A 24167-nucleotide genomic window follows, 5' to 3' on the forward strand; every position below is an offset into this window, starting at 1 on the left:
ACAGTTCCTGGAAAGAGCTGTAGATGTTTAGCCTGGAAATGCTGTAAGCATATGCAAATGCGTGAGAAAAACATATGCATGTACGAGTATCTATGTACAACACAGGCAAAAGTAACTAAAATTCAAATCTGCATCTTCTTGGACTTTAGCACCCAAAAACCTCCCTAGGAGAGTATGAAAAGCATTTTAGAAGCCCAGCCTGCTCATCCAAACACAAATACTCTAACATCTCTGGCAGTATCTCAAAATCTAAAGTTGTATTTCTTTCTTCAAAAAAAATCCTACCGTCTGATTTCAATACAACACTTTCAATACAACACTTTGGTGAAACCCCCCACGTTTGCCATGAATTAAAAAGACAAAATGGGCAGATGTTCTGAACACAGGAATATAACAGTATGATTAAAGGGTTCTGTCAGTTCAAAATCTCCAGGAACAACTTCATGATAATCCAAAGGTGCCCACAGCTGTATGATATATAAACTAGCAGGATGAATAGAATTCAGGTAGTATATTAAGCATTGCAGTTTCTCAATACTCCATGAAGGCATTTAGTTACACTAAAAAGATAACATTTATGTATTATCTTCCATGACGGTGATAAATTATTATTCATTCACCAGTTCTTTCCAGAGTTCTCACTATGAATATTCATCTCTTGATGTTAGAGCCCATCTTATACTGCTTTCACTGCAAAATAAGCTTCCCTTAGCCTCTGTGATTCTTGTGCAGTTTCAGGGAGAAAAAGCACTAATAAATACTGAAGAACTATAAACATACTTGAAAATGCAGTATTTTTTAGACTAGCTTTTGAGCAACTTTAGAGCACCTACTCTTCATAGCCTATTAAACCAAGAAGTTTGTGTCATGTGTTCTGTTTTGTATTAAATGGAAGACTTTAAATACTATCCAATACGAGATATTAAATCTGTTTGTGGCACAAACCTGAATAGTTTCTATGTAAGCTTTAGTCCCACATAGTTAAATTGTTTTTATAAAGGGCAGCTACTTAATGCTTAAGATTTTTCTTGTTAGTCTGATCAATGGAGTTAGTGTAGTGGTATTGCAGAGGATAATATCATATGCAAAATAACTGCCAGCTGCAGTACTGTTCAGCATGTGTTCATCCTTGTAAGCATAGACATGCTACCAGCTGAAATCCACATTCCTTTGCATCTTATCACCAATGACCTTACGATTTAGATTTACTTAGAAGGGGTTGCAGCATATGCATAACTAAGCAGTATTTCAGGCCACAAACAAAAGGGATGTTCGCCAAGAGCCTGGCATACTGCACAGGATGTCAAAAGTGATATCTAACACTGCAGTGAGAAAGACCACCACCAGCCAAGAACACTTGTCCCTAAGGTTCCTCCTTACAGTTCACACTGTGAAATAGTCATCCTGATATTTCCTAGCAGGGAGTACAGCTGGTCCTACTGCCATACAAAATGCATTTCCATGAAAGAAAGGAAGAAGATCCCTATACAGTTAGTTCATCTGCAGTAATTCAGAGCAAGGAAGGGATAGCCCTTTACTTTTTTGTTGAGGAAGATTCTCTCCAAACCATTAGTTTGCACAGTGCTAGTAATCATGGTGGTAAGTCCTCAGCTGGTGTGCAAGTGACATTATTCTATATACCATCTGACAGCAATATCTTCTTCACTCCACTTTGAATGCATTCAACTAATACCCTCACTGTATAAAAAAGGCTAGCGTAAGTGGTATGGTTCTGTAAGAAATGTTACAAGTTGGCCATTGCCCATTGGTCTAAAACCTGGAGAACAATGACGCAGGATATTTGTGTTGGTACAAGAGAGACATACAATACCTAAACATAAGAGCAACTAATTTTAACACGAGTCTATAAAAACTTTCTTCTAAAGAATTATAGTGTTTACCTTCAGTCCTGTCCGGTAGTTTCCCACTCTTACTTGTTGTTCCAGTGTTGACTGTTTCAGATGAGGTGCTCAATTTGGTGTTGGGATCTCGCTTAGGTTTTGGTGGTGGCTGCTTCCGAGAGCTGCTACTTTCATCATCGGTTCCTCCAACAGAATGAAGAGATTGGGATCTTACGGCAAAGCCACTGGAACAAGGATGTGGCAGTCTGTCCTGAGGAGCAGGCATTGTCATAAATCCCATGCGGAAATGCTTCCCCACGTAGCTTCCTTCATTTCCTCTCACTACTTCTCCACCTATGCTGTAAGAGAAAATACACACACAAGTAAATAATCCAGCTTTGTCTCAGCTTTACCTAAAACCAGGGCCTCAGTTTGCCCTGCATTGAGCAGACTCTACTTTTTGCCTTGTAAACAAGCTATGCACTTTCTTTAAACCAAGATGACTACCAGAATGTAGTAATGAGTTTTTTCAACACAAATTGCCAACAAGTGAAATGTAGATAGACTGCTATGCACTCACTCCAAATTTTACAATAAGAAATTGAGAAAGGCTTCTGTTCAGGTTTCATAGCATTGTAACTTGAAATTGCCCACAGAGCAAAACTCAAACATCAGAACTCTAAATGTGACATGAGTTTGCCAGTAGGGCAAAGAATGCTACTCTAGAAATGCAACATTGTGCATTGATTTGCACTCATCTTTGACTACAGACACACATAAATATCTTGGGAAATATGGCTCTTTGGGCCTAATCAATCATTCCCCTTCAGACTAAAGAACAGTTAGAGAAAGAAATGCTGTAAAACTTACTCTGGGACATAGAAAACTGAAAATTAACACATGAACCTGCAAAATGAGACCCATCACACTAGTAAGGCGCAAATGTAGATGATGAAAAGGTAATGAGCTGTGGCATTGCAGGAAAAAAATAACCTCCAAATATTCAGAAATACGGGTAAAGAAGAAGGAAAGTTCAGCTGAAACAGGCACTGTCATTTCAAGTACTACACTCTTTTGGGGATGGCAGCACTGAGAACCTGGTATTATTTCTGCTATGCTCATACATGCTTATCAGTTCTGAAACACAGTTCTTACTGACGCTTATACTGCTAACCTTCAGCACATTACAATTAAGGCCATTCAGTGACCATGTAAAGAGACCCAGTAATACACACAGGTCAACACAGCCTCGTTTGCAAGGAGGTTTGAAATGGTACCACTGCAGGAGCATAGAGATGGCAGTATGAGAACAGTAAAGTCTCAGAACGCCCTAATTACCTCCTGTTTCCCCTTCACCCAGAATGAAGCTGTGAACAGGGTCAGTCTGCTCCTCTGTAAGTTTCCTGCCTGATGTTGCCCAGGGCTGGTGTAATTTATTTTGGGCTGAAAACATCTTCTCTAAAAGACAAGCACATTTCTCACCAGTTGTTTTGAAGAGTGAATAAGGTCACTTCATTCCCTGATACTGCCCCTAGCAGATGGTAAATCTTCATCTTCTTTGTAGGTTACGTACAGACTGTTGTACCCAGTTGTAGTAAAGCATCAGATTGGCACTGTGCATTGCATAATTTTGTGTATGGTAAAGCAAAATCTTTATTATTTTACTGAAGTTTCTGCATTTTTATTTTAGGTGCTGTTAATAGAGAGATCTGCTTTCTAAATTGGTACCAACTGTACAGTTCTGAATAAAGATGCATCCAGAGGTACTGACACATTTCCACATGCACACACACAAACCTCCTACACACATGCATGCTACATGTACACACACACTGGTCCATGTTCAAAACCAAGTTATTACCAAATCCTAATTGGCCCCAGTTCCATGGGGATTTGCAGCCAGAAAGATCAAAAGGTAGAACTCATTAATTTGAAGATTAATAAAAAACCTGCAGCCAATTTTAGTGATTAACTATGCCTCTACTAATCTTTCATAAATGGTTCTGAAAATAATATAATCCTCTAACACTAGACTACAAAAAGTGCCTGCCACAGTATTTAAAGAAGATTACTATCCAAACATGCTGAAGAACACAGGTGGGGAGTCTGCTTCCTTCCTTAGGTCCATTGTATAAATCACATTTAGCAAACAAAATTTCAGTTTACCATGTACCTGACATTACAATCCTTACCATGTTCCTCTATTTACTGAGTGCATTTACTGCACTTCTGCATGAAGGTTCTTAGCTTACACATTATAGGGCAGATCCTGTTCTGGATGCACTTACAGATATCACAGTGCAGTAAAAGGTTTGAGTCTTCTAACAGTGCACAGAACAGTACTTACATTAAGCTTTTTTTTTTCTTTTTTTTTTTTCTTTTTTTAATCCAAACTTGCATCTTATCCAGAAATAAAAATGCACCATCTCAAAAACAATTAAATCATGTCTTCTCTTGTTCCTTTCCACCCCTTTTTTTTTTTTTTTTTAACTCTTTACCAAACTTTTTGACATCACAGGTAAAATCCTGCCTCTCTTGCTCACTACACTTGAGAATAAACAGCATGTAGCCAGAGAGAGGTGGCAGGGACAGATGGGAACAGATCTTGCTCTTCTGCTCAGTGGCCAAAGTAGATCTGGCCTTACTCTTCTGTACCATCTGCTAAGCAACTGGACAAAGATAGAAGAACACAATTTCCCTCCTTTCAGACACATTTAAAGACAGTCCATTTCTCTTGCTAACGCTAAAAATTGGGCATGGTAAACTCCGAGCTGAAGAAGAGAAGCCCTTGATTCTCAGTCCTGAGCCCTGCTCACTGACCAGGACCCCAAAAGCTCAGGTTTGTTACTTATGCAGGAGATGATGCCTGAATGTCAAGCAGTGGGTGTTTTCTAGCACAATTTGACTAGTAAACACAACTATAATACCAAGTCCTTTTATCAGTTGTACAGATTGAATTCTACCACGCTGAAAAGAATGGAGTTCTTCCAGGCTCATGCCCAGAGTACAAGTACAATAGCAGAAAGGCACAAATCAAATGCTGCATCCCCTGCCTTCTTGCAGCAGCATGCTACAATTCAATTTGGACTTGTGCAGTGCAGCTTTACAATGCACAGTGCTGCTGATGGTACAGCATGAAACCAGACAGTGCTAAAGGATTTATATCTACACTCCTCCTGCCTGCAACCACAGGAGCTGGCTGGAGCTGGTGTATGCTCCACTACTCCACAACAGGCTGAAAAAGATTTATATGCACCTTGTTGCTTAAATGACTACGGAGACAGCCAGGGAAAATAATTGCAGAGATGATCTCACTCCATTATTTCTGACAGGAAAGAGCCTGGGTTCCTCATTGTACTGATAATGGGTTCTATCTCATTTCAAAACTGTATTATGTGAGTTGCTACAAGTATTAAACAGTTTATTAATATATATGGAAATACAGATTCAGATTATTCCTCTGGGAAGTTTCAATTTGAACTTGGCTAGGTTCAACTGCTTCTCTGACAAAAAATTATGTATAGCATTCAAATAAGTTAAAAATGCAACAGTCTTCTGTCTACAACAAAAGATGGCTTAAATAATCAAAATTAATCATGTGATCATTTATGTTACTCAAGTAAAGTGGACTTTGTGCTGAAAATGCACCTTGGAATATGCCTAGGTCTAGAGACTGCAGCTGCAGTAGATGCAATAAAAGGGCAGCATGGTGAAGTTGTCTCCAGTCAGCACTAAGAAAAGTGTTCTTGAAGCAGTTTTTCTTTGAAGAACACAGTGCATGGCTTTCCCAGTGCCTCACTAACAAGACCCTTGTAGACCACGGAGTGCTGCCAGCTTCCCATCCCTCAGGATGGAAATGATATATTATAACAAATATCAAAACAGTTGAACCTACCTTCAATTGTTACTGGTGTATTTTAGTTTCCATTTCTAAAACACAAACAAGCTCCAGTGGAAGAATTTTGAGTCTTTTTGCACCTCTAAAATATGTTTTAATTGTCACCCATGACTTCTGAGCTCAGAAATGAGCTAGAATAAAACCATACTGAAGTTGCTGTTCACACCTGCACTATCAGCCTGCCTGCATGTAAGCTGCAAATGTCACAGTTCTAGATACATTACAGTTCAGCCTACTGCGCTCCGCTGCATCAAGCAGAAACTGGAGCACTGAACAAAGTAAAATATGGAAGAACTTGAGCTGTGCAGGTTTTTGAACAACTACAGAGGCTTCTGCATTATTCATTTTAGCACATAACACAAGGGGGTAAGTTACAGATGATGGCTAAGCATAAACAAACACAGAAAAAGCACTCCAAATGGACATAGCATTAAAAAGGTCTTAGCCACCCTGCTTTGCCATGAGTCACAGCAATCCTATCAACTTGGAAACTTTCAAATTAGTTAAAACATAAGAAAAACTTGTCATCACATTTCTGAAAAGTACATGGCAAGGAAAAAGCATGCAGAGACTGTCTGCCTTAGCCAGTGTGGTCTTCTTAATTTGCATTGTTCCTACTTAGCATTGCAAATAATGGTTTTACTTTGAATGATTTTACTGTGAAGTTTCTTTACTTGATCCAGGCAGAAATGGAATTAATTCTTGAAAAACAAATGAATAGTTAAGCAAAAATTTGTTTTCCTAGGTTTTGCTTTCTTAACAGCAAACAATGTAGAATATTAAATCCCTCAGTCTAGTAGGAGAATTCTTGGGAATACCTATGTCCTGAAAAATGAGAATACCCTGGAGCTACATTTTCTTCCCAGCCATCTACTTTCCACTGTTCTTATTATTCATCCAGAAATTCTCTTATCAGTTTGGACTTACAAAGGATTAGTTTCATTCCTCAGGCACCAAGACCCCCCTGGTATTTTCCATTATCTTTATGTGGGTTTCCATTTTTCTTCCCATGCTCCTTACCTAAGACTTTCTGAGTTTTTATCCACAAGTTCAAAAATGGAACTACAACTGAGTGTGACTTGAATTCCTAAACAGGAGGAAAAGTACTCTGGCATAGCATCTTTGAAGGCACTTTTGTCCTTTCTGTACTCTGATCTCCCAAAGCTGGGGACCACAGTAGGTCACCTTTCCTTCTCTGTGTTGAAGCTCCAGAGAAGCAACAACAGCTGCTTGCTCACTCTTCTTCCAAGCAAGTAGGAAGAATACTGGTTTGTTACCCAGGGGTAAATGAGCTGGGGACTCTCTGCAAGCTCCTCTGCAGAAATGAGAACTGTGAGTTACAAGGCAAATTGTGCAAGTGGATGGCCAAGTTTCTTCCTGCCAGAGAGACGCCTGTCCATGAAGTACCACTCTGACATGGCAAACCCCTAATTCATCAGAGATGCTCTCTGACCAGAGAGAAACCACAAACAAAAAAAGAAAAACAAAACAAACAAACAACAAAAAAAAACCAACCCCACACCTACAATGCTGAAGGAAGATTTTTATAACTATCATGAAAATGACTAACAAACAGCAAAAATATAAAAGGAATAAAAATACTTAAGAACCATATATGAGCTGGCTTGACTGAGCAAACAGCAGTTCATCATTCATTGCCTCTAGCTTTTTTTGGGTTAAGAGAATATCTGCTGTTATTTTGGACTCTTTTTTAACCACTTCCTTTCTCTCACACCACTGAACAGGCAGATCCTCTGCTCATATCAAATGCTCTGCATATAGAGGACTGAAATGGCTTTAAAATGTCTATTCCCCATCAGAATAAATTATACACACATATACCAAGGATGACACATTTTACTTTGTATCTGAGAAGCACTTTCAAGATTAGCATAAATTATATTTGTAAATTAGAGGTTGGATGCCAAAAAACAGAAGATATACTATTTTTATCCTCCAAACATGATTTCAGCAGACCATGAAATGTAATACTGAAGAAAGAAGGGCAGGATCACAATCACGGATTTAGGAACCGCACTGCATGTACAGTTCTACAGGAAGCTGCACCATTTTTTATGACAGAAATTAAACATAGAAACAAATTGCACATATCTCTCCTGTTTGTTTTTGTTTTTTTTTTTTAAAGAATCACATTTCAGAGGCTTCATTTCTTGTTTCAAAGGAGTTTATGTACATTATTTTTCCTGCGTTACTTTGCTGAAAGACTCCAAATGACTCAGTGAACTAACACCAAGATCCAGAGGATAATGCATACTACCATCACTTTGAGATACAGGCTACAGTGTAAATGAATCATGACAGAGGTCAAATTTAGAGTCCTTTCATGCACCTGGAAGAATATTGGCAGTGAGTAAATGACGTGTCTGTGCACATTAAACATCTCTGCTCTACCACACGCTTTTGCTTTTGAGATAAGAGATCAGGGGCTGCTTAAGGAGTCAGGCCTCTCAGGACACAGAATGCATTACTGCTCTCTAATAAACTTTATTCTTCTATCATACCTGTCAAACCCAAGGTCCAAACTTTGATCTTACAAACGTGCCACAAGCTGATACTCCCTCAGTGCACCTGCACTGCTGCACTGCAATATCTCGGAAGCCTTGCAGAAACTGCTTGCAGTCTGCTAATCTGCTCAAAGTACTGCTTGCAGAGCCCATCCAGGCTGTTCAACACCAGATTACTTCCAGGAAATCATTTATCCGAGTAGAAATCCCAGCAGGACCTGCAGCGCGGTGCACAGGGCCCTCCCCTGACGCTTCTTGGCAGGCTGCAGCCCTCCCCTGCCTCCCCACTGCCCTCAGGGCTGCACTGGGAAGGGAAGCAGGCACTGGGGGAACTGCCAAGAGACAGTTCTGTGTCCTAAGCCCTGCACAAGGGCTGATAAGAGCAAAACTAACCAAGACTGTTCACAGCCTCCGGACAGTCAAACAACCCCAAAAGCCAAGAAGCCTCACTACAAATGGCAGTCTGTTATCTTACAGGTTGCCTGTTTTTACAACACAGAAGGTTGGGGAAGGGAGCAGTGGCTGGAATTCTGAAGAAATGCTTCAGATGAAATACAGATAAATAAAACAGAGCACGCTACTTCTCCAACAAATGCATCATCATTCAGTAAGCGTGGAATAACTGAGTAGTAAGGACCCCTCAAATATGGAGCACTTAGTGGAACCGTATTTCATGAGTGACCAGAAGTGCTGGTACTACTTACAGCCTCTACTGGCATTTTCTCTGTCCGTATCATGCAGCCTCTCAAACAGGGGCTGACGTTGGGCTGGACTGGAGTGCGCTGTGGTTTCCCTCCCAGCACCAGCACCCGCTGCAGGCCCCCAGGCTCCGTCCCCACACACAGCAAATGGTAAATAATGCATGTGGAAAGGGCTGAAAGCTGTGAAACCAGGGGATGGTTTTCAGGCATGAGTGAAAAGCACTCTGCTTTCATATGACTACAGATATTTTTAATTTAGTTAATTTTGCATGGGAAATGCACAGCTAAAAGCCAGTACATGAAAGCTCACATGCTCATAGTCACCTAGAATTGGACACAAACCATATGCAATGCTTAAACTGAGTGCAAATGCATGTTCATGTTAATGGAGTGGGGTTTTTCATCCTGTTAAAAATGGGTGGAGCTAGAATAAAGCTGAGTTTTTGTCGCATTCAGTGGCAAACCACATGGTGCAGACTCCATAATGCCTGAGCAACTGTGGCTTAGGAACTATTTCAGTAAGATGAGAATAAATCAACATAGAAAAATGTTTCTTTGAGTTTCTGTAATAAAACATTTCTTTGGGTTTGGGTAAGGTATGATGGAAGAAAAATGACTAAAGAGTAAAAAAAAGATTAAATGAATGAATGAAATGTACTGATGCTCTATGAACCATGCTCTATGTAAACCAAGTGCACATAAGCTGTGCTCTGCCTGCCAAGGCATTACTCAGTGCTCAGCCCTAACTTGATTCAGACTTATTTCAAACAGCGGGGGTACAGTTATTCTTCTGAGTACCTCTGGGAAATACCACTCTACTTTCTTTTAAAAATCCAAGCTCAAATAAATTTGCTAAATTTAAGTTTTAAGTGCTTCCTATAGCTTCCAGCCTCACAAAGAAAGGAGTCAAATCCTGATCTGGCAGGGAAGGAAGAATTTTTAGTTTTAGATTGGAGGAAAATCCTTCACAAATGTCACTTCAGTGTGACTCTTAGCAAAACAGAGAAATAATTTGTTTATTTATTTTTAAAGCTCACTACTGACCTGGAACTTCATTATTCACGTAACTCTTCAATAATGTTGTTATTTGTACATTATGGTTCCAAAATAATCTCTGGCCTTACTCTCTCAGTTGTTTTATAAATGCCAGATAAGCAGGTAAGCAAGAGAGCAGGGAGTAGTTCTCATTTGCACAGTCATACAGTAGGGATGTCACAAGGATGCAGACTTCACTGGGGGACACTTTTATGCTACTGCTTGTCTTCTGGCAGCTCACCACTCCAGATCTGTCATATTCATATGGGGCAACTTTGCTCCCAGATATTTCAGCACAAGGTAAGATTCTGGGATTTGCATTCTCTGGAACAGGCATATATCCACATTTTTCAGGTACGATGTTATGTAGTACTTCCATAGATATTCTGCATCAGTTTGCAGTTACTACAAAAGCATCAACACATTAGCAATTTAAATGAGACTAAATCCATTCTAATTTACAAATTGTATCTTGACATTTTTTATTTAAAAGGAATGCGTAGTTTAAGATCCTACAAATGAGAACAATGCTCACTTGGGTACTTTCCCCGCTGAACTGGTCTCCAAGTACAGGGAACGCTGTAGCTTATCCCACCCTAGCTACATAAACTTTCTGCTGGACACATCACAGCTTACTGCTTCAGATGCTGATACATAAAACCCTTTTTTTGCCCTTGGAACAGCCCTGTTGGAGCCTTTTGACTTGAATTTGCAGCCATCTTTATTAACCTTATGGTACCAAAGATATCGCATCTCCATTCTTCCTCACATTTGGAGAGAAGGTTTCAGTATGTTTGCCAATCATCTGTGTTATTTAAACAGTCGTCATCAGTATCTGTCTGCACCTTACCAAATGAAATAGACTTTAAAAGCTAAGCACATTTTTTGGAAGTATGATAAAATCAGGAAACAGGAAAAAAAAAAGACTTCCACACAGACTTATAGACAGCTCTCTGTTCTTCTTCCCTGGACAGCCTCAATCTGGTTATAAAACTACTTGAAATCTTGTACATCAGTATTGACAGTTCTCAGCATCAAAGCCTGGAGAGGCTTGTTTTCTAAGAAACAAAAATCCCATTGAAAGTATCTCTGCTTATGTCACTTTTTATCTGTAACAAAGTGACCATTATTGTCAGATCAGAATATTAATGTGCTTCATACCTAGATTTAGAAATAATACCAGGAAAAAAATATACTTCAGTGTCTTGATGGACGTTAGGTACTTAGACAGGGTTGTCAGAAGCTGGTTATTTGTTCAGAGAAATAAATAAAAAAGGACAATACAATGACAGAAACACAGTTTCTTTAATATTACATGTCAGAGTGTGTGAAAAACGAGTTTAATGTGCATATTGGTGGCTGCTACCCAGTGATTTCAGTTAGCTCATTGGAAAAGCAGTATAAAAGCACTTCTTATCCTATGTGCACACATCCCCAGTCTGCTCCTGAACTGCATCCATCCAGACTTGGGTCTTCAAGTATGTTAGTTGCATGTCCATGCACTTCTCTTTGAAATCACAGAGAATGGTCCAAATGCAAACAACAGAGGTTGTTTCCTCCTCTACCCACAGAGAGTGCTAATGGGACATCCTGAGAGCTTTCTACTAGACTATTATAAGGTCTCTGTGTAAGTGCCAACCTGCACTTACATACAACAGAACATAAGTGACAACCAGACACAATAAATGCTACCAATAACCTGCCAAAGCTGCCAAAAATCACAATATACTGATTTTCATCACTCACAGAATTGCTTTTGCAAACGGGGATGTTCAGCTCATTACTGTTTATTGATTACTGCCACCTTTTCTTTTTTCTTTGCAGGAGCAGCTTTGTGCCAAATAGTAGAGCAAGAATTGATACGGAAGGAAGTTAAAATCTAAGTGCTCCTTTAGTGGCATATTTACATTGCTCAAGGGATCATCAGGACAGCTTATGAAGCTGCAGCCAAATTATATTTTGCTGTCGATACTGAAAACACTTTCCAAGCTGTACAAATCTGCATGGTTATTTTTAAGGAGTTAAAATATTAAAAACTCATGTAACCTGCAGGAAAGGGGCATTCATAAATAAGCAGGAAACCTGGTAGCATAGCTCTCTGCATGAAGGGTGATCATCTCAATGCTCTTCATACCACAGATATAAATATGTATATATAAAATATACCTTTATTTCTCCGTTGTTCACTCTCAGAAATATTTGAGTTTGTAAGAAACAGCTCTTTCTGTGCACTGAGGTGATGAGCTATGGCTGCTTTGGTTACACAAAGCTAGAGTTATAGAAAATGGAAAACCAGAATAATGAGCTGCTACTTTTCTCTGCACTACTAATTACTCTTAGAATTTGCAAATCAGCTGGTAGGAAATTTTAGTGAATGTACAATTCTAGGTCATATAAACCCCTCTGAAAAGTCTTCAATCTAGACATTTTAATCCTGACATAGTATGAACTGCTTTTTATTTCTCTTCGCTGTACTGCATGCAGGAGCCTACTTGGAAACAAACTTAATTTGGGAAAAGGCTCAGAGACATCAAGCACTGTAGCCCAAATCAGTCAGCAGACTAGACAGAGCTAAAGGACATCCCTGTGTGTCTATTAGCAGCAATCCAGCTCTGCTTTTTATTTACTTATTTTCTTTAAAAATTTAAAAAAAAATAAAAAAGGCCATTTTTCTACACATAATACTTCATGCCTCTTTCCATGTCCTGCCACCCAATGCCCAGACAGTGACTTTGATGCTGAAGCTCATTGCTCTCAAACATCTTGACCATTATGTATGTTCTTGGATTAAATAGACTCTCAAGTCCTGCTCACAGCTCACGGTCATGCATCTTTTACTATGCACTGCCACCCACTTGCTGAATGCAGTAAGTAAAGAGGTGTTCATTCCTAGAAAGGATCAGCTGAAACAGACATCATGTGCACTTCTGTGCACCTGTCCTGGGAACTGCTCTTTAGGTTTCCTGGAACAGTATGCAGAAGGCTTAGCACTTCTGGTGAGGACCAGCTTTTTATTCTGGTATCTAGAAACTCCATGGACTTATTCTTTCACTCAGTAAGTGAAAGATAACCTCTGCAGAAAAACACTTATTGGTGCCTACTTGTTTAGCCATAGATTCGTTGCTTTATAACAAAAGCAAGTGGTTAAAGAGGAAGGAAAACAGAAGCACAGTTACAGTATTGTAGCTCTGCAAAGTACCCTTGCAAATAAATGTGAAGACAGACAGCATATATCATACTTGTGTTTCTGAGTTTATATGGTGGTTCGTGTTTTCAAGTCTTCCTTTACATCCTTTAGTAGCAGACACTCCTAATATCAGAGCCAGAGCTCTTTTGTATCTTGCTATAGGATTCTGAGACAGCAAATCAAGCCCAGCCTGAGAACTGTGAAGCTTTACACAAAAACTCAGGAAATCAAAACTGGAGCTTGGTAGATGTGATACAAGCTAAAGTTTTTAATCTATCTTTTGATATTAAAAGCAGTCCGTACTTCACAGGTGTATCTAGTAAATCTCTAGGACAGCTTTGGTTCAAGACCAAGCTCAACTTCAGGAGGTTGCATGAAAGAGTTATATCCAGCAAAGAAATTACAGCCCAGGGAGAGAACATTTCCTGCTGTGCAAGTGACAAAACTGGGTCATCTAATGGAGTTTCTCCAAAGCCAGTGTCTGTAATTCTTGAACTGAGGATAAAAAATGCAAATGATAATCTTTTATCATACATATGAGTTATTTAGGCATATGCTTATTAATCTGTGTTTATTACCCTTCAAGCTGAATAGAGAAACAATTAGATCCTTTTTTAGCAGTAGTATTACGGGGCATGCAGATATGTAACTGATTTACAGAGTATGACAGGCAATCAATGTGCGTCAGAGAAAGCCTACATCAGCAAAGAGACATGTTAAAGCTGCATTTGAATTTTCTTTTTTAGGACTGAACAGATGATGGCTTTCTTCACATTCTGAACACAATGGGACTGGGAAATAACCTGAATTTCAGGCTTGGAGAAAATATACTGCTTCAAATTAGAGGAAAATGAACAGTACAAAATTCAGTCCTCTCTTTCAATAGAATACAGTAGTGCATACCAGATAAAGGAAAGCCAGACATATCCCAAAATCTGTCATTAGACCTTTCCACTTGCACACGCCACAAGCAGTCTGTAGGAATGACAGCTAGAAATCAACTGCTTTCCTACATTTTCCTCTCACATGACATATACATTAATTGCAGCTGATGAACTAAAATAGAAATTCCATTTATTTATTTATCTGTTATTTTCAGTGACTAAACAAAACAGGAATACAGCCAGGAAATGAAAGCCTGAATTCCTGTATTAATGTTGAGGAGCAATGAGAGCAGATAAAGATCCTGTTTCAAAGACATCAATATTACTTCCACAAAAGGTTTACATCAGTTGTCAGAATAAGAACTGACTGCCTATTTCAGCTAGGAAGCATCTGAATGCAAAGTCATGAGGCTACCAAAGAGGCAAACTTATAGGAGGCAAATGTCTAAGCTCATCAAATCAGTGGCATCTTACTTTTGAAACCAGAGGGCTGAATTCAACCTAATGCCTCAAGCTTGAAAAAAGCATTACAAAACCAGTAACCTGAGCAGGCTATGTTCCCAGTTCCTTCTGCTCCCGTATCGCAGACAGTCACATCTCATCCTTTGTCAAAGCCAGGCTGGGACCTTTCCCACCACTACTTTAAATGGTTTGCCAGGACTAGAAGTTTAGAGCTGCCTGACAGATATTTCCGTGTGCTGTGGAAATAAACAAATACCAGCTTTTGTTCTTGCAAGTGAAGTCACTCAATACAGCTACAGTGCACATAGATGCAAATGGCTGGACAGACAACTCTGCCTGTACCAAAGAGGAGCACTCTGCACCGTGCCTCTGCACAGCGAGGAGTGACTCAGATGGGTCCCTGCATCACTCAGCCACCTCAGGGCTGTCCTTGTGTCCCATCTTCAGCTGCCAGGACTAAAACATCCTCAAAACAAAGCTCTTGCCATTTAAATTTCCCAATGCATACACATACGCATACACCCTCCTACACACAATTTCACCCCCCACACAGAAAGCTCCAGACTCAGAAAGCATTGTTTTCCAATGAAAATGCTCGAATACACAATCTAATAGATGCACAAGTATTCCTTGGAAATCCTTGATTCTCCTCATTTTGTTGCAATTTCTGTTTTCCATGCCAGCTTCTGTTCCCAGTGTGTTTTACTCTTATTCTGGTCCTTGCCAAGCCTGCCTGTTACCTACTCATTAGTTCTTCTGTGGCAGAAAATGTTCCTGCAAGAGACTAATTCTAGTAACTTTCAATTTATTTTCAGGCTGAGTCTATAAGCTCAGATTATTATTTAGGTGAGCTCACAGATATGTTCAATAGAATCTGAGCCTTGTTGTATTAAGGCAGATTTCTAACCCCGTAGAAAACTTGCTTTACTGGGTTCTTGTCTATACATAATAGAGGCATATACAAACAGCAGCAATACAGGTTTATTCTGATTGCTCTTACACAAAGGATAACCTCACTGGTATTCTCCAAAGCAACCTTAATATTTCCAAGAGCAGACATGCTGGAAACATGTGCTTTTAGTTAATACTTCCAATAAAACCATTGAGTAACACAGTGAGTCGAACCTAAAATAAGCTCCAGCAACACAGAGGTTTTTATATAAAATTCAAAGGCTGAGTTCCCTACTGAATAATTCTAGAGTTCTCATTCCACTGCAGTTATGACTACAAAATATTAGCAACCTTAAGGAAATCACAAGAGCCTACATGAGAAAGGTCATCAGTTAACAACTATGCCTCCATACCCCATTACATATCTCCAAATGTTTTTAAAATCAAAAAAGCTAGTTATTTACTAGCATTTAAACTAAAAAAAGAAAAAAAAAATCAAAATCCCACAAGTTTACATAAATGTGTCTAAATGATTCACAGAATGCACATTTTCCCCAATTTGTTATTAAAAATATCAGTGAAAATTGAATGTAATTTTGAAGGGCAGGAGAAGAATAAGCAACTTATCTGCAATTTCCAACTACATTGAAAGCACTTTGAGGTTTTTAATATACACGACAATTTTACTGCAGTCATTAGAGGTGTAGTCAGTTTGATCTTCAAGGGTCTTATCAAGTGTGGCCTGCCACTATCTGGGCAATTCAGTGAAATATGTAAAATACACAGCACCACCACAGTAGTAGCCAGTAGTATATCAGCTCTTTCTGATATTCTACAACTCTTGATCTTAATCGAAGGATGAGAGAAAAGAAGCAATGGAGAAAGCAGAGGCTGCCTTCAAGCCTGCAGAGATAGAGGGATGCAGTTTGGTTTGACAAAGAGGAGTTGCATAGCTAAAGGACAGCAAGGACTTCAGAAGACTACAGTCACTGAGAAACCCAGTGTGTAAATGTGTCTTGTATAGTTATATATCTTGTCTAAAGTTATATAGCATGTCTATAGTACCTGAGCATCTCCTCACTATTTACCTATCTCTATTGGATGCAGAATTGCTACAGCTCTACTTCAGAAGTTGGCAGATGGTGCAGAATGTATAGCCAAGAAAAACCTGAGTCCGTGCCTCAATTTCCAGCCTTCAGTCTCAAATTCAGAACCACTCTCCCCATGAAGCTTTTCTTATTCACTACTTGGTTAGAATTTCATCTCCAAAATACACTTAAGTATTGGTCTGAGTTCACTGCAGCATGCCAGAGAGCAGCCCTAAAGCCTTCTGAGCAGTGTGCATCACAAACCATCACAGAACACTTGAATTCAGGAGGAAGCTGTTTACAAAGAATCCCACCACTTACTCTTGACACAGTCTTCCTAGGTAAGGGCAAGCCTGAGTGCACAAAAAGGGCTTTGCAGTTAGGCCTCAGAAGTGTAAAGCAAGGGCACGATACGCTTTTGGCATATCTACAGCTGTCACTCATTCTTTTCCACTTTGCTTTGCAAAGCTCCCCAGCATACTGGTAGGAGGAACACAAGTCTGATGATATAAAACATAAGACATAGATGAAAAAGGATAAAATAAAGCACTTAATGTTGCCAACATGGTACAGCCCTCAGCCAGTGACCTGTGAACAGATCTGAGTTTAGGTGGACTATCTGGGCATTCTCGTCTTAAAAAAAGGCATGATGGACAGAAATGCAGTGTGCAAGTGAGTCCAGTGAGCATGAAGAGAAGCATCAAGATTGAGGGACCCAGTAATGGCAGAGAAACACACAGTTATGTTGCCTTTCAGAAAGCAGATACACATGAAGAAGGGGAATATGAAAAAGAAAGGGGAAGTCCTCTCCTTAGTGCACTAAGATGCTTCATGGATGAATACATATTTGCTGCACTGCAGATATACTTACACATAATAAACCTGAATTCATTAATACTAAATATTTATGCTCAGCTTGTAACTAGTCCAAAAAAGCAATTACGATACATCATGTTGACGGCAAGTATAAAACCATTAAAACTTGGATCAGTCACACAACACACCATGTCTCTGCACTGTTAACAATAACACTCCTAGTATAGTACATTCACATGGGGAAAATCCAGACCTTTCTATTAAACTGTGCAAAAGCCCATGTTTTGCTGTTACACAGATCTCTGTAAAGGACAATATGCTACATTCAAAGCTATGAACATGATTTCAGCTGCCCACTAAATTTAGCACTGTTTATCTGGTAAACTCAGAGGGAATTCTCGGACTACACTTAGGTTGTAACACATTGCTTGTACCCTAATGTGTTACAGGTGTCATTCATGGAAGACTGGAAGATTAGCAATCAGTTGGCAGCAGCAGCACCTCCAGCCTCATGTCAGAGGTGAAAAGCACCTCTCAGTCTATCAGCAGTCCACCTGAACCTCTTTTTAAAAGGAATAAACAATAGTAATTCACTTAGCTGGAAATGGAGTAGAGTTGTCAGAAGACTTCAAGATGTGACAGTCACAGTCAGTTTTTGTTTCTTTTTAAAAACTGAACAACAGTTTTAAAAGGTTAACCATGTGGTGTTTTAAAAAGCAACGTGCCCACTGCATATCCTCTGCAGAAGACACTGTTCATAGAAGTGCCAGTGGGTATAGCATCCAGCTCTGACAACACTGGCCTTGGAATCAAAGTCTCATAAGCAGACAGGAAAAGGTTCTGAAATTACCAATAGCTACTTCAAAAAATATGTAGTTTAAAATGGAGTCCAAATACTTTGCAGGGAAACAAATATAAGCTGATGACAGAAAATAGTTTTAGAGGAAGTAGCTGTGTAGTTTGGCACTGGGAATACATTACTACAAAAACATGACTGAGACAAGTCATGTCTGTCTCTTCATTCCATCTACTCTTCTCTTTGGACAACATCTATGTAAATACATGCTGCCACTTAGTAAAACGTTTGCTGCCAGGATATATGGTACAAACATGGTACTAAATCAGCCTTTTATATGGACCACATCCAAAGACATTAATGCTTTCCTCAGAATTCCGACTGGCATTATTCCAAAAAGGAGTCCAATTTCTCTCTTTCTGGATTGGATATAAAACTCACCTGCTGAAAACATCAGACTTTTCTATTTTCAGCTCCATTACTGAATAAAGGAGTAAAAATGCATCTGTGTTCTGCACGTCACCAGAATAACCGAGGTGATGATAAGTACTACAGAACACTACCTGGTTACATGTGATAATGCTCAGGTGAGCACAGGTATAAGATTTTGTACTGACTTTTGTAGAGCCTATGAGTGATACAAGAACATAAGACATGTTTGATCCACATCAAACACCCTACTTTCTGTCTTTTGATACAGACTCACCTCAGTGCAAATCCAGAGTTTGAATTTTGATCTGCTAACGTGGCTTTCATTGCATGGCACCGAAATGGTATACTGCAAAATTTCCACTTCTTGGAGTAGGGAAATCATGCTAGTGTTTCAGATAGCACATCATGTAACTGCTGACTTTCTGTAGTGGCACTCATTCCCTCACAATACACTCATCTAAGGCAAGCAGCATTCAGAAACAAAAATTGCTATTCTGATACAGGATGATCTGGTGATTCAGCAGCATAAAATGAGAGTCAAGACTACTTCAGAAGACTTGATCTATAATCATTTTCCTGAATTCCAGCTTTGTCATTTCATTTATTCTTGAGGCTGAGCCTGAGAACTTATGTCCACGCTCAGATCAAACTGTATCAAATTGTATGTTGCTACTTTGGGCAACCACACACTGTAAATGCCACTGTACACATAAATCGATAAGAGCGCCTCATGCATTTCTCTGCCTAATTCCTCTGCACCATGACAGCCAAAGACAAATCATTATTTTCTGTGGTAGCAATAAAATCTAATCATAAACTTGGAAATTCTATTTTACCCTAAAAACATCAGATAGGGATTTGATACTACCACTAGGAATAAAGGAGAAGTAGAGCTATTTCAATGATTCACACAGAAATCCTTGTGCCGAATTACTTGGATACGTAAGGCCCAAGGAAGTGGCAGATGAAACATTAAAATTAATCTCTACAATTTATCCCAGGTAATTTATTCAATTACTGTAAATAAATTCTTCCAATTCTAATGTTGGTCATCTTATAACTAAATAAGGGATCTCATACAGCAGATTAAGGAAAGTATTTTCATTGCTGAGTGTATTCTATGAGTATGTGCTTATGAATTTTATAATGTTACACCTGGTTCAGGCAGTTCAGTCTGAAAAATAACTCATTTTCGCTATACATACTTGCAACATTGAGTAGAAAAACATTTGGATAGCAACCATGCTTTAAATGTAGTTTTCTGCAAAACAAAAATAAAACACAGCTCAATAAGCCTAATTGCCTGAAGAGAAAACTGAATTATAAAATTATTGTGCTTCTATAAGCATAAACAAAAAAGCATTGCTTATCAGAAACAATCAGACAACTGCCCATTTCCCCCAAAATGTTTCAGAAGGCTTCTTTGTACAATATATGCAAAGAAATATCTATGAATAACATCATCCATTGATAGAAAAGATGGGGTGTAAAAAAACATTAGAAGCTACAATCCTTAAAACTTCCAATTCAATTCTAGCCCAGAAAAGAGTTGTGGGAATATGGTAACAGAATGCTCTTTACTCTTTTTTTCCAAGACAATCCCCATCTTTTCAGTTATTTCTCATGTTGCTCTCTAGACAGTTACCTTGTCAACAAAACATCATAATATTTCCTCAAATTACTTAAAAATACTTTCTAAATGCATTCTTTTAGGATAGATTAAAGCACAATAATCCACACCAGTGTCTTGGATGAATTATAAGTAGCTTAAAGCCACCTAAATACTGATTTAACTGCTAGAACAAAATAACTCTTTTGGGTAGCCTTAATAAAGGATTTGAAATACTTACTAAGCACGTTTGATCCACTGGGTAAACACGACTGTGAAGAATCCACTCCAGTCTCTCAAGTAACACTTTGCATATTTTATAACTTTCCAGGGAAAACTTTCCCTGTTTGTAGTTTATTTTTTTTTTATTTTAAGTTTGGTAGTTTATTACATATTTATTATTGAACTATACCTAGGGACCTAATTTAAACTCACATCACGTGAGAAGAAATTAAGATTGCTGTTATTTCCCATGCCTGTACTGTTTGTCCTGGATTTGAGCACCATGGATCTAAGTGCCTTGTGTCAACAGTGTAGTAAAGACAGCTCCCTCCAAGTAAAGCAGCACTAGGATTTTATTGCCTGAATTAAAACTCCGATTACATGTTTTCTTTACTGCTGAAAGTTATTGATGAAATATTCCCTTAGTGGTAGAAAGAAACTAGGGAAAAATAATGTTCCTGGTAACATTGGCTAAATAGGCAAATGCAGAGCATGCCCTTCCATCAGCAACGCCCATACCAGCAGATCAACCTACAAACCAAATCCGGTGGGTTTTAATGGTTTTCTAGCGCTCCTGCACATAACAGCACCTTTAAGTACCTCCATCTCAGGGTGATTCTGAAGAGCAGATTCATCTGGCACTGTGAATTGACCAATGCCTCACATCTGCTCCTTCAGAATGGAGATTAAGCTGCAGTCTATCCGCCATGTAAAGCCCAGCATACAAACAGGAGGTAAGGTTGCATACCAAGGTGATTAAGGAAGAGTTCCATCTCTCATTCGATCAACTCTAGAAGGGATGTGGGGAGAATTGCTGGGGGAGCCAAATCCCTCAGTCTGCAAGCACAGCCCACAGCCATCACATTGCTTTTGTGCAAATGAGCCCACTGCCAGTCTGCACAAAGCAAGACCCAGGAAAACTAGTCAGAGAGCAACATCAACGACACGAGCCAAAGAAAGATAGAAAGACTTCTAAGGAATGACAAAAGTTCTTGCTCTGAACAAGCAACTACTCTGCAAGTGAAAATTCTCTGCAGCAAGTGGGAGCTGATGATGGAGCACAGCTCTGTGCAGTCCAGGAAAGGCAGGGTGAGTGAGGACATAAAAAGGCCTGCAGAGCTGCTACAGGGCACACACAACTGCTTGGCCGAGGTTAAGGGTGGATGGCATCCGTATACTTATTACTCACTAGACTAGAAAGTTCATTTTGCTTCAGAAAAAGAGGAAGTACATTTGGATCTAGAAACCATCATCAAATTTCCTGCTCTTGGCTATGCATTCTTCTAGACCATCCTTCTGCCTCACTCAAAATCTTCACATAGCCCAGCTGCTTTCTGTCAAAGTCTCTGTGGTGGCAAGATGGCCACTCTGGAGATGTCCTTCCTGACAGAAAACAGGAGAGTTATGAAGTTAGGACTTTCCTCACTGATTTTCCAAATGCCAGAACAATTCCACTATTCTCCATATGTCAACTCCCACTGACCTATGTATCACATCAGGTAATTAGGCAGATTCCTAGATTGGCAAATACCCAAGATTAGTCTTAAATCTCAAGGGAAAGCATAGTGACAGCCCTTTTAAAAGATTTCTCAGGTATCTCACAGTGATATTACATCACTCATTACAGTCAACTTAAATGTAGTAGAACTGACTGAGTTAGAGTTTCTGGAATGAAATGAGATACTGCCTAAAGCATCCTGAACAGCCCTCTCCTGGGCATCCCTCATTTACTGCTCACACTTCTCAGGTGATAAATGTAATCTCTCCATTTACTGGGCTGCCTTTTATCAAACACAAATGTATGTGCTGCTACACATCTGTGCATTCTCTAGATGACCTCTCTGGGCTGTGCTAATTAGGCTGCAATGTGACAGAACTAGGCTCAAGTCTCCACAGAGCAGAGCTCAGGACAAGGAAGGCTGACACTAAGAATCAGTTTCATCCAGATATTTATTTATTCAGGAACAGTGGAAAAGAAATTACCTATTTCTTCTGAAGAGCTAAGCAGCATAGCAGTTTCTGTGCTTACTTGGTCAAAGAAACGCTGGGGTCAGCAAATCCCCAAGTAAACGGCTGAGCTAACAGCTGCTGGTGGTCATGTTTTCTGGGTGGGAGGAGGACTTTTGCTGTGCATCCATTCACCCTGGCTCAGCTTAGGACTCTACATTACAGAGTCCTCCTAGTCAACAAGATTCAAAGTGGGGCATTCATGTCACACACTCAACAATCAGCTTTTCTACATCTTCCCTGTTAAACTCACTGTTACTGCTTCTCAACTGCAGGCATTCTTACAGGCCCCACGTGGGACCCAACCCATCCTACAGACCACTATAGTCTGAGAAGCCAGAGCTAGTCCACATTCCAAGTGAGCTCTTGATAGCCACTGAATTCTGAACTCAAGTCCCTCAAAATAAATTGCTTATAAACTATTTTGTAGCTCAAAAATTAATTACAGAACTATCCAAACATTTACAAGAAAATTATAAATATATGGATAAAATCATAAGCCCCTTAATCAATTTTAAAAAAAGAGAAAAATAGTATGCCAACTATATACTGCAAATAGTTTTCTTCTTTAGCTTCTACTTCTGTGGCTGCAAAAATAAACAGTATGGAACTATGTGGTATACTGCATTTGAAGTTAACTGTTAACAATAACCAGTTGCGATTTTTGAAGTTCACCTTCACTTCAGTAAAACAAAATATATTCAAGGGCCACCCCAAAAGTAACACCTCCTATTTTATGATGTTGGCCCATAGTGTCAAAGGTGGATGTTGGTGGTACGGCAGTAAGGGCTGAAGCTTCCCACCAATATCCCGCTCCATTTTGTTGCTGTGTGACAGACGGCAGCAGAGGGGCAGTCTGACAGAATGGCGTCTGTGTTGAACAACAGCATTTTATTTGTTCTATCTAATAGTGTTAGAGTTTCCATATAGAGAGAGAAAATACACCAGGTACAATAACAATATATACTATATATATGTATATATTTACACACACTAATCTTCATACCTATTAAATACATGGCGTGAGAATAGCCTACAGGGAAGAAAATCTGTACTGGACGAACTGCAGAAGAGCCTCTGGAGATCCTGGAGAGATCACCAAGGGTCACTGGAAGATAATTCAGGATTCAGAAATTCACAGTTATAAAGGATGGAATGCTGCAAGCTCACTAAATGTGACCTATTTAAAAATCAGTAAGGATTAGATCCAAAGCTAAACTTTGTTTCTGTGTGACAACACCAAGCGGAATACTAAATCCAAAGCCATCTGATGTTTGGTTAAACAGGTTTGGGGTACAATCATAAAGAGGTTATTCTAGAAAATTCTTGGGACAGAAATACAAAGCTGAAGCAGTACTACAGGATTTAATGTTTTGATGAACCTTGAATTTGGGAAAATGAATAGGGAACAGCTGAGACATTACATCAAGTAGCTGAGCTTCATTTAAGAAAGACAGAGAATTGATTTCAAATGAAGGGAGAATAGTAAAAGCAGAGAAACCCTCAAGGATCTGGTTCTTCAGCACATATGACTCAGTATCACTCACTTTAACTATAATATTTTGGCCCTATAAATTCTAGCTGATAAAAATTAATTATCTATGCATATTCACATGTAAAACAGATAATAGCATGTGATTATTTTCAGAGTACAGTCAGACCTACTTCCTGAATTCTGTTTCTTCTGAAACTGATGTGCTACAGATACGCAGCAAGAAACGGTGAACTGCTTTTAATAACAAAACAAATTGAAGTTTAAAATGTCTTCCTACT

The 24167-nt window shown here is 39.2% G+C and overlaps 1 protein-coding gene across 7 annotated transcripts in view; it reads right to left on the bottom strand.

Annotated features, from left to right (window-relative positions):
- Nucleotides 1-24167, bottom strand: part of NYAP2 (neuronal tyrosine-phosphorylated phosphoinositide-3-kinase adaptor 2) — a 153271-nt gene that overhangs the window by 70546 nt on the left and 58558 nt on the right. For all 7 annotated transcript variants that reach the window (XM_048954995.1, XM_048954999.1, XM_048954997.1 and 4 more), the window contains one exon: nucleotides 1902-2200. In XM_048954995.1, coding sequence (XP_048810952.1) covers nucleotides 1902-2200 — 299 coding nt within the window. The remainder of the gene's footprint in view (nucleotides 1-1901; nucleotides 2201-24167) is intronic.

The sequence above is a fragment of the Lagopus muta genome, chromosome 9 (assembly GCF_023343835.1).
Source record: "Lagopus muta isolate bLagMut1 chromosome 9, bLagMut1 primary, whole genome shotgun sequence".
Taxonomy (NCBI): domain Eukaryota; kingdom Metazoa; phylum Chordata; class Aves; order Galliformes; family Phasianidae; genus Lagopus; species Lagopus muta.